Raw genomic sequence first — 12,238 nt, 5'->3', positions numbered from 1 at the left:
ACTAAAAAATAGGTACATGTATATTTCAAAAATAAATTCAGAGATTAACCTGAAATCTAAGTCTTCTGGCTATTAAATGAATTTTTATGGCACAATTACTCTTAATTAATTTAGTTAAAAAAATCAGTTAATTCCCAAAAAAGGTACTCTGAGAGAGGAAAAGTAAAAGATTAGTGAATTTCATCTTTTACTAATTCGACTTGCCAATTTCAGAATAAGGTAAGAATAAAACTGAGAGGCTGATTTGCAATACTCAAACACAGTACCAAAGTAAATCAAAACTTAAGCCAAAGATTAGATCTTTTTCTAAGAATTCTGTACTTTAAACACAAAGTTCAGAAAATCCTAAAAATAAAGAGCTGAATATCATAGTGAGAAAAATATATAAAAGTGAGGCATTCTAAAACACAAGGCTACAAATTAAGTGCTCATTTGTTCTCATAAATAGCAAAAAAGGGAAACTAAAGTAAATATTTACAAAGAACTCAGATTAAGCATACATACATATTTTAAACTCTGAAATTATAATAAAAGAAAAAGAAGAAGAAGAAGAAGAAGAAGAAGAAGAAGAAGAAGAAGAAGACGACGACGACGACTTGTATCCAGGAAACTTAGTTTACGTATTTAAAAAGGGAAGGGAAAAATGTAGTCCTGATAAATGGCATTTTCACTACAGTTCTCATCGATCAATCTCATAATCCATCAAGCAGACAGACAGAAACCACCCAGTCATTATTCAGTTGGTTATATATGTGAAATGTTTTCTGTTTCTTTATACCAGAAGAAAACAGTAAGTGACAAGGGGTGGAGTATAGATAATTTATCAAATTCTTTTGTTTAAAAAATTTCCTTTCACAAACATACTAATAACATGTTTTATATATATATACTATTACCGTTAAATAGTAAGATGACTATGAATTTTTTCATATTTTACTCTAGCATAACAAAAGCAAATATTATAAAATTAATGGAAAAATGTAATAAAATATTTAATATATCCTAATATATATGCTTACACAAGTAAGAGCAACATACCAATCAAATTTTCTGCAAATTTTGGAAGTAACCAACACAACATTTTAAGTTGACTATCATATATTGCTACAAATTTAATCCTTTAGGGGTGCATTAACAACTGCTTACAGATACCAGAATTTTCGATTAACATTCTCTTGGCATTATGAACTTAGAGCCATACCCAAATTTTGCAGCAATGTCATACACTTGTTTTTCATGTTGAAGAACCTTCTCACGGTCCCCCTCAAATAGTAATGTAGCAACAGTTAACTGATTTGGATCAAATCCTTTAAACTACAAAATACAAAAAAAAAAGACATATACTTAGATAGATAGATAGATAGATAGATAGATAAATCTTTACCTGCGAAACAGTAAATCAAAAACATTTTGCTCTTTTTGTCCTTCTGACCTGGGCTCAAACATACCAACTCTAAAAATCGAGCTTTGGAACTTCACATGTCAATCAAAAAGAATGTTTAATATACCTGTTCAGGTTGTTATAAACAAAACTACAGAAAATACCTAATTTCAAAGTATGCCATGGTGTCAGTAGAAATGACATATTGATATGTAATAGAGCAAATAACTTGTAAGAATCATAACTGCAATAAAGAATCAAATAAAAATACCAAAATAATAGAACATAATGAATTAGCAAGATATAGGATGTAGATAAAAGTAAAAACTAACAGGGACCATTTCTTCTCTTACATACCAACTATAACTTCTTAATAACATTTTCAAAGGAGATCTTACATATAAAATTAAAATGAAAAATATCTGAGAATAATCATAAAAGAAAATACATAACCTCATTAGGAAAATGTGTCTAAAATGTTCTAGAATGCCTGAACTAAGTAAATAAATCTGTGAATTCTTGCTCAAACTAATATAACAGATTTACTCCAATTCTGATAGAAACCTTAACGGATTCCCTAAAATGGTGAAGAGTTTTTAAAAGTTTTCTATGTTGATAAACAGGTAGGTAATGATGGGTAACAAGAAAAATTCTAAAAACCAAGTAGATTTATAGTAATTAAATCCACTTAATTTTTCAAGAATAAAAACTCATTTTAAAAAAGTGATACCTTTTTTAAAATCCAATTTATTTAAACTAAAAACAAAAACAAAAACAGTTCACCCGCTCCTTCTACCCCTCCACCCCTGAAAACAAAAAGTTTGCCTTTTTCTCTTACCCTTCACCCCGTCTCTGGCAATCACCAGTCTGTTCTCTGTATCTATGAACTTAGTTTTTTTAATATTTTTTTTCTAGATTTTATGTAAAAGAGATCATACAGTATTTGACACACTAAAATGGGGTCCACTTCTTGAGTAAGTATATAAGAAGATGTCTTAGACATGACAAATCAATTGTAAGCAAAGTAAGGAAGTTAATGGTGCTGTTACAACTGGTTAGCAACTGGAGCGGAAAGTGAAGTTTAATTCAGATCTTCATCTCACACCATAAAATTGAAATAAATTCAAATAGTAACAAAGATTAAAAATTTTAAATTCATACTTAAGAAAAACCCAAGAGAGAGAAGAAACGGTCCCAATTATAGCTCTGGAGAAAGGGAGACTTTTCTAAGCTTACAAGTAATTAAATAGGGGCACCTGGGTGGCTCAGTCAGGTAAGCATCTAAACTCTTGATTTCGGCTCCGGTGATGATCTTGCGGTTCATGGGATGAGATCTGCATCCAGCTCTGCACTGACCACCCAGACAACGGGGAGCCTGCTTGGGATTCTGTCTCTCCCTCTCTCTGCAAACCGCCCTCCACTCCGCATGTGTGAGTTCACTCTCTCTCCCTCTCTCTCTCTCAAAATAAACAAACATTAAAAAAAAGAAGTGATTAAATAATCACAGAAAAATATATAAAAACTTGAAACTTTTGAACCAAAAAGAAAAACTCTTACTAAAAACAGAGTCACTTTGGGGGCACCTGGGTGGCTCAGTAGGTTAAGTGTCCGACTTCAGCTCAGGTCATGATTGCACAGTTCATGAGTTTGAGCCCTACGATGGGCTCGGTCCAGATAGCTCAGAGCCTGGAGCCTGCTTTGGATTCTGTGTCTCCCTCTCTCTCTGTCCCTCCCCCGATTGTGCCTGCACTTGCTCACTCTCTCTTTCTCTCTCTCTCTCTCTCTCTCTCTCAAAATAAATAAATAAATATTAAACGAAATTTTTAAAAAAGGGAGTCACTTGACTCAATTATTTACAACATTTGTAACAAAGGCATCTAGTCATTCCATTATTCAAAGGGTACACAGCAAAGCACCAAGAAAAAAATACCATGAAGCTGCCACCCCTGGCAAAATAATCACATTCAACTACTTCACACAAAAACTACATCCAGGAAATACAAGGAAATGATTAAGTCTCATTGGAGTTTCAATGAGAAACATTAAAAATACCACTTTTCCCCCTGGATTCAGTAAATCTGAAACAACAAAAACAAAACTCCTACATGAATAGCAAGGATGCAACAAAGAAACAGCACCTGTGTATCATGAGAGTGTAAGCTGGTATAACCCTTTAGAAAAGGAATTCAGTGAAAATTAAAAAAAAAAAATCCATACTCTTAGTACACTAGATATTGACATCTGCTATAAAAAAATCAAACTATAAAAAATTGTACATGCATGAAACTGTTTAAGGTACTGTTATTTTTAGAAACTTCAAATCTGGGGAAAAAATGAAAATTTCTGAAATTAAATGAATAACTGATTTACTCAATAAAATATTTATTCCAACATGAAAAATAATTATTATGAAATTTACATTCATGAAAAAACATAATAATAGGTACATGTGAAGGGTAAGAAGGCAGGAGACAAAATTAGTATCATAAGCATTTAAAATTTTGGCATTTAATAAAAATTCTTACCTTTGTAATATAAAACTTTTTTAAGCCATCCAAAAATGATGTAAAAATAGAGGAAACCTGAGGTTTAAGAGCATGACCTAAGAAGAGAAAAGTTCATATTTTAAATTAATAGCAAATTCTGTTTTTCAGAAGATTAAGAGGCTAGTTTAATTTAGTATCCTAAAAAAAGTGAATGTTTCATGACTCCAAATTTTAAAAATCTTCCTATGTTTTATGTATAACATACTGATATTAAGATTTACATCTTTCATCTTTATCTTCTTTCAAAAGTCACAACTATTTGTTTATTAAACCTCTCATTTCTTTTTGAACTCAAATTACCACATGTAATTAATACTACATATAGTTTAGGTTATCTTTCAGTGGTATAGTTTATACATAGTAAAATCACTTCATTAATTTTTATTTCATTAAGAACACCCAATGGTGGCTGGTTTTACTTTTATTTTTTTTAATTATGCAGAAACCATTCAGAACTATAACCAAATATGGAGTCAGTGCCAAGTTTAAGGTTGTTTCTTAATTAATTCCTAATTCTTCCAGAATTCTTGGCATAAAACTAGTAATTGCTTCCTTAATCACACCCAGAGAGTTAAAATTGCCAGAATAACATAAACGGTGTCTCAGAGTCTGTTAAATTAACATCTTTGCCTGCGGATTGAGTTTAATTGAGTGAAAGTCTTTTACTGTTTTCTCATTGTTTTCAGAGCAACTTCTTAACTCCCGTGACTGTTAGATTTAAGAGTCAGATACATCTGGCTTTAGTGCTATAAGGCCAATTCAGAAAAATGGGGCATACCATTTATATAGAATTTTTATAAAGAATTTTAAAGTCTCTAGTAAATCTGAAATTATCTCCAAGTAAAAAGTTTATTTTTTTAACAAGCTTTAAGATTTGGGGATTTTGTTTGTTTTTAAAGTATAGATCTGTTCTTTAAGATTGGTGCAAATAGCAAACTAGTTTCTTTGGGGGTGAGAGGGTAGATTTCTAGGGGGAAAAGACTATGATTTGTATGTAGTCTTCCCCCCCCATTCTTTTTTTTTTTTTAAGTTAGATTCTGAATCTGCAATACTTATTGCATTTTTACTGACTACAACAGGAAACTGTGTGATATAAAAGACCAAGTAACATAAGTCTTAACCAGAGATTAAGAGTTAGATATCCATGCTATAACTGAACAAAACAAAAAACAAAAGACAAATGAAGGCCAGATTAGATAGAGATCAACCCAGAAATCTTTTTGAGTACCTGGATCACAAGCAAGATGTTTGGAAAATTTTTTTCTTTTACTGTAACCTGTCAAAAAATGCTTTCCCAACATAATCAGTGCCTTAAGAGATACCATTTCTAATAAGTATAAAGTTAGAAATAACATATCAAAATATTCACTTCCTGTCCTAAATAGAATTCATCCTACTTAAACAACTGGAAATACATAAACATAAATGTATGAGTGTGTGAGTTGTGTTCTTGCAAGAAATTGATCCACAATTGATCCTTCTGATCCACACATCTTTACACCATGTATGAGGACTCCAAATGTTACTACACTGATGTGGAATAGTCCTTAAGGGTAAATGTTCGTAACACATGGAAATTCATTTGCACAATTTCCATTAACACTAGTGGGACTTAGTCACCTGTATCCCAAATATGGAGTTGACAAATTAGCTCTAAAGAATAATATTATAAAAGTGATACTAACTTTAAGTGGGTCAGCATTAGTATTAACCTAAGGGAATATTATTATCTTTTACTTATTAAATTAACATTGTCTTTCAAATTAATTACGTTCTAAATATATTCTGACTACTGTGTTTTATTTTTTATAGTAAATGAAGGAACTAAGTTTTCAGATTTACTAAACAGTATGATTAGTAAATGCTGTGTTGTTACAGTGTTACTTTTAAAATTTTAAATTATTGGGGTGCCTGGGTGGCTCAGTCCGTTGAGCGGCCGTTCAGCTCAGGTCATAATCTCACAGTTTGTGAGTTTGAGCCCCGCGTTGGGCTCTGTGCTGACAGCTCAGAGCCTGGAGCTTGTTTTGGATTCTGTGTCTCCCTCTCTGACCAATCCCCTGCTCAACACTCTGTGTCTCTCTCTCTCAAAAATAAACATTAAAAATTTTTTTTAATTTAAATTATTTAATAAATATCTACATTTCAAAGAAATGATCTCAAACAGTGGCAAAAGTTTTGGGCCTTGGAGTCTGACAGATTTGGATTCAACTCCTGCTCTACGACATATGACCTGTGGGCTGAAATATCTAGCCTTTGAGTCATCTCTAAACTGAGAATATTACTTTTAGGGACAGCTGTAAGGAGTATTTGATAAATTGTGCTATTGACATTGTGCTTAGGACTACACTATGTGCTCTCCAAGATTTATTCATCCTCTTTGGCTAAGTAGATGATTAAGTCAATCAACATGTCAGTACCTGTCATATGACAGGTGCAGGGGATATAAAAATGAATAAAAAACATCCCTAAATTTGACAAAATTTAGTGTTTCAGAGGAAATTCTACAGATCATTTCAATATACTCAATGATACCTATCACTTCAATACACTGAAAACAAATCATTTCAGTATAATGAACTAATAAGGGTTGTGTCAAGAGGCAGGAATGAAATTAAAAATATTAACATCTAATAATAAGGCTTGTGATTTGTTAAGGAGTATGGTACAAACACTGCCAATAAGCCATATGGCTGGTACAAAGTCCTGGACATCCCTTGCTGTGTTTAGCTGCGTGATCATGGAGCCATGGCAAGATATGTAGATGGCAAGGCTTCAACAGGTAGTGAGAAATCAAAAAGGTTATAGATAGCTGAGAAGCAGGAACAGATCTGTCTTTCCAAAGAATGACTTTGGCGGCCAAGTAAAGGGTGGAAGGAGACAAAAGATATAGTCAAGATGGAGAGGGTAGAGCCTACCTTAAAGCATGTTCCTAGATACAGCAATGAGAATGTGGAACAGGGATGAGAGATAGCCAGAAGGACATTTTCTTTAAACCTTCATCTTAAATTGCTATATATCCCAATTATAAATAAAATCTAGTCAAATTATAGTTAATTTTACAAAGGTGTTTATGACTATAACACACTATAATAATAGCATATAAATGGGCAAAAGCATTATTAATCAGATACATGGCTCTCTTAAGACCTAGATCTCTAAATGCAGGCCAAAACACAGAAGGCTTGATTTCCATTTGATTTAACTATTTAATTATTTAAAGGATGTACTTATCTTAAACTTTTACCAGTAGTATAGTATTTTGAAAATAATTTAAAGAAATAACAGCTATGACTTAAAAGAATCAAATTTTAAAACTAACTCTTGATATATTATGAACATGACTTCCATAAGCTTCTTTAAAAAAATTATTTTTTAATGTTTATTTATTTTTGAGAGAGACAGAGTGTGAGAGGGGGAGGGGCAGAGAGAGAGGCAGACACAGAATCCGAAGCAGGCTCCAGGCTCTGAGCTGTCAGCACAGAGGCCAATCTGGAGTTTGAACTCACAAGGCGTGAGATCACAACCTGAGCCGAAGTTGGAACGCTTAATCAACTGAGTCACCCAAGCACCCCTGACTTCTTTCAGCTTCTATACTATATAATCACTCTTCCCTAAATTAAAACCTAAACTACTCTTAAATAGAACAAACAAAAGTCTGCCTATCTTAGCCATTAGTGTTTACTACTGAGCAATCATTCCTATAATTTCAGGGACTGTTCTGAAGATACTTAAATTCTATGAACGTAAGTTCCAAACTCAATTTCAGCATATGGAAAAAAATATAAAAGCAATAAAATGAGAATTGAAAAGATGATAAACAGAGTCAGAAAGTTTAATACTTTAATGCAAAAAGGGGGAAAAAGAAACATGGTTACCTGGTACTCAATTCTCTACCTGAATATTCCAACAGTACCTTAAAAACAACCCATTGTAATGTCTTTTCCCCCAAATCATCATCTCTCTCCTAGACTGTTCATCAGTCCGCCCAGTCAGTCAAATCAGCAATCTTGGAGTTGCCCTCAACCCTTCTGTTTATGGAACCTTCCACATCTAGTTGGCAAACTGAGCTCTAGGAAATCTATGCCTTACTCTCTATCTCCATCGCTGCTTCCTTGATCAAGGCCCCCAAAATTGGCCCCTTGAACCATTTCCACTCCTCTTCCCCACCTGCACCATTCTACTCCACCCTGCATAATGCTAGCAGAATGGAGCATTCTCAGATGTAAATCCCTTTGCTGACATGGTAAAATCCAAGTCAATCCTGCAAAGCCCTACTCCACCCATCCAGCTTCATCTCTTGTAACAACTCTCACCCACCCTCTATTTGAGCCACATCGAACTACTTGAAGTGCAGAGATGCCACTGAGGTCTCACAATTTCATATTTTTTTCCTGATGAGTGAACAAATTTGGTAGGAGGGAAGAGGAAAACATCCCAAGCAAACTTCTATTCCCCTTAAGATTTAATGTAAGCATTACCCTCCTTTAAGAAGCCTTTCTTAGGGGAGCCTGAGTGGCTCAGTTCGTTTAAGCATCCAACTACAGCCCAGGTCATGATCTCGTGGTTTATGAGTTCGAGCCCTGCATCAGGCTCTGTGCTAACAGCTCAGAGGCTGGAGGCTGCTTCAGATTCTGTGTCTCCCTCTCTCTCTGCCCCTCTCCCACTTGCACTCTGTCTCTATCTTAAAAAATAAACATTAAAAAAAAAAAAAAAGCATCTTTCCTGAATCCCCATATTGACATCCAGCAAAATCCAGCAGGTTCAACCATTCCTTCATTTGCACCCAGGGTATCCAGTGCACTCTTCTTTCATAGCATCTCTAACAATCCTGCACTCATTCATTTCTGTAATTGTCTGTCACCATTAGACTAAGGGCTTCCTGAAGGACAGGAACTATGACATTCATCTTCCTAGCTCTGTATTCAGTACTCTTCCTGGCATGTAACAGCTGTTTCACAAATTTTGGGGCTTCATGAGCAGATTTTAAAATGACCATTCCTTACTTACCAAACTGAAACTGTTGGTTGTCCATGAGGCGAATAGATGCAGGAGCACATCTCTATTTTAAAAAGAAAAAATGTGATACAAATTTAATACTGTAAAGAAGCTACACAGGTAGAATGTAAATGCCATCTTTCTGTATGTGACATCAAGAGCTTAGTTCCTAAGAATATATACAGTAAAAAAAATCTTAACTTTATACAATTTTAAGATGATAAAACATCACTGACTTCTATAAAATATTTGGAAGAGAAATCTATATATATAATACACACACATGTATGTTGCCAGATCTTTGTCAGCAACAAGATCTTCTCAATGCCTAGCAAAGATCTATGGAAATACCTAAAAGAAACATTGGGCCTTGAAGTAGATTAGTTTAGAACAAAGTAGAAATTGCAAAGACTACAATCAACATTACACCATTTGTGAATTATAATGTATCTTCAGATTCTTATATACTTTTAAAATGAAGAAGATGATGGTAGAATTTTTCTGAGCAAAAACACCTCAAAAAATTATCTGTGATGTCTTCATACATAACTCTAAGAACTGTTGTTTTCCTTTTATCCCTTTCAATAATCCATTTTAAAAAGAAAAACTATCAGTGACCAGAATTCTAAAATCTTTCAAGGCATGAAAATAGCAACAAAATTCTGAAGGGTAACATTATGTATCTAGGACTCCACCAGTGTTAAATTTAATCTAGTCACCACACTAAAAGCTGCAAGGAAAGAAAAATGAGAACAGATAGTCATATAAATTTTGTATGCTGAAATACTACAATACAAACACTAGCAAGATTTAAGTTAGCTACAGCTTTTCCATAGTATTAAAGTGAGATGCATCCTAACGACAATTTTATTTTCTATGCAAATTTTTAACATGGTTAAACTTCTACCAAGAGGTTGCTTTCACATGACAAAATTTTGACTGTCATAAACTTTTTAAACATTTATCTTCTGCTAATAACATTTATAAATAAAATTTGTATCCATACAACATTAAGATATATGCAGATCATTCAAAAGAACAAAACTTAACACATAACTGCGCATTACAACATTTTTGCTATCATTTACTTTTAATTGAACAAATACTTAATTTTATAAAACCACTCACAATACACATTTTATTTCATCCAACAAAATAACCGAGTAGATTCTTATTTTGAGCACTACACAATTTACTCACCTTTGGTACTAAAGGTGATATTATTCAATCTATATTTTAAAAAGTCACTGCCAAATCTAAAGAAAACAGTATTAGGTAATTTTACATATATACCATAACAATAACCTATTGCCTTACTTTTATAGAATCTTGTGATGTCCAGGTTGTTTTCACATCTCTAATATAAGAAATAACCCCATCAGGGTAGCAGAACTGGTGTTATCCCCACTTTTCAGATGAGGACATAAGAACCAGAGAGATTAAAAGACTCGTCTGAGGTCATATGACTGTTAAGTAGACAAACTAGGACCAAGATATCTTGACTGCTGGATGAGGAATATTTCAAATAGACCACAAAGCCTCCCAAAAAATCACCTAACACACACATACATACATCACACACACAACACAAAGAGCTTTAAAGTCATACCTGAAACAAAAATTACATGAAAACTATGTGTTATACAGTTATTATACACACACACACACACACACACACACACACACACACAACCTGAGTAATTTCAAATCTTGGTATAAGGGTATCTTTGTAATCAGGCTGTGCTTCTAAAAGCCAAACCAGTTTCCAAAATACTACAGAAAAATCAATTTTCGTAAAATGCTCTTATTCAAACAGGCGTATCAACTTCTAATAACACATATGATGCCTAATTAGACCAAGTTTCTTTTCTGCATGAAATAAACAATATCATATTACATATATATTTATATGTTTTGGCTTAAGCACACCAGTAACATATGCAAAAGAATTCAGAGCCCTTCTGTCATTCTTAGAAAAAAACAAAAAACAAAAAACGAAACTTTTTTTTTAAGATTGTATTTTTAAATTCTCTATACCTAATGTCGAGCTTGAACTCACAATCCTCACTCTACTGACTGAGCCAGCCAAGCACCTACCCTCCCCAAAAACAACTTTTAAATTTGTACCAACTTGTAAATTCCATCTCCTACAGTCACCTAGTTTCTACTACCCCTGTACCTATATCAAGTGTTATTAGGGAAAACATTCAGCACAGAGACACATGTATCAGAAAATGGGGGAAAGTATGTTTAGTACAATAAATCTGTAGTGGAAATCAATCTCTGAAACAACTAAAATACAATAAATATGCAGGCCTTGATAAAAACTTGGTTTGAAAAGACTATCCATAAAATACATCTTGGGTAACTGAAATAATCTGTTTATAGAATGAACACTGGATGTCATTAAAGAAATTACTGTTGATTTTCTTCGACATGATAATAGTACTGTGGCTGTGAAGAAAAACACCTTTATTTTTAGGAGATGTATGTTTAAATGCTTAGAGATCAAGTGCCATGATGTCTGCAACTTAATTTTAAATGGCCCAGAAAACACATACAGAAACATTTAAAACAACATAAGAAAAAGTCAATTGTTGAATATACAAGATAAACATACAAGTGATCGCCATCCTCTTCTTTCAAAGTTTCTGTATGCTTAAAACTTTCAAATTAAAAAGTTGGAAAAATAAGTAAGGAAGCTTCAGGACACGTGGTACACATAACAACCAATATTCAATAATATTGAATATGATTTTAACTTGACAGCTGAGTCATATAAAGCTGAGTCAGTCATGGACTATTCCTATTTGTACTGAGGCAGAGTAGATGGTTACAGACACTTATCAAATGAGAATAACTACTAACACTTATCAAAAAAGAATAAAAAGCTAAAGAGAATTTGGTGTATGTAGATAATAAATATTAGTTTTCAATACTGGCTTTTTAAAAATGATCAAAATGAAACCACAGCTTTATTAAGTCTCATGTTTTAATAGTGTCATTTTTTTTAAAAAGTCAGTAAATGAGTATTTTAGTTATCATCACAAGTAAATTCTCATAAGTAAAGCACCCAAATTAAAAAACAGTATCTAGATTGTTTTATGATCCTCTGGCCATTGATTATTTGCAAATCACTGTGCATCATTCTAAAAAAAAAAAAGCAGAAAAGTCTCTTAGAATTTTATATGAAAACCTGCCAGTATCACTAATTGTAAGTTCCTATAATCGAAAGACCAAAATAATGTTTCTATTCTTAAAAAATAACATTCAATCTGGGTAACACTACCTATGGTTAAGACTACATTATGTTTCA

The 12,238-nt window shown here is 33.0% G+C and overlaps 1 protein-coding gene across 1 annotated transcript in view; it reads right to left on the bottom strand.

Moving 5' to 3' along the window:
* AGPS (alkylglycerone phosphate synthase) overlaps positions 1 to 12,238 on the bottom strand; it is a 145,147-nt gene that overhangs the window by 40,897 nt on the left and 92,012 nt on the right. Inside the window, exons 12-14 of the mRNA XM_025935115.2 lie at positions 8,935 to 8,986; positions 3,907 to 3,983; positions 1,202 to 1,314 (exon numbers count right to left, since the gene is read on the bottom strand). Of these exons, the coding sequence (XP_025790900.2) occupies positions 1,202 to 1,314; positions 3,907 to 3,983; positions 8,935 to 8,986 (242 nt within the window). The remainder of the gene's footprint in view (positions 1 to 1,201; positions 1,315 to 3,906; positions 3,984 to 8,934; positions 8,987 to 12,238) is intronic.

The sequence above is a fragment of the Puma concolor genome, chromosome C1 (genome assembly GCF_028749965.1).
Source record: "Puma concolor isolate L17-30 chromosome C1, mPumCon1.1.hap2, whole genome shotgun sequence".
Lineage (NCBI taxonomy): Eukaryota > Metazoa > Chordata > Mammalia > Carnivora > Felidae > Puma > Puma concolor.
The sequence above is the reverse complement of the archived record's forward strand: the minus strand, read 5'-3'. Positions and strand labels throughout refer to the sequence as shown.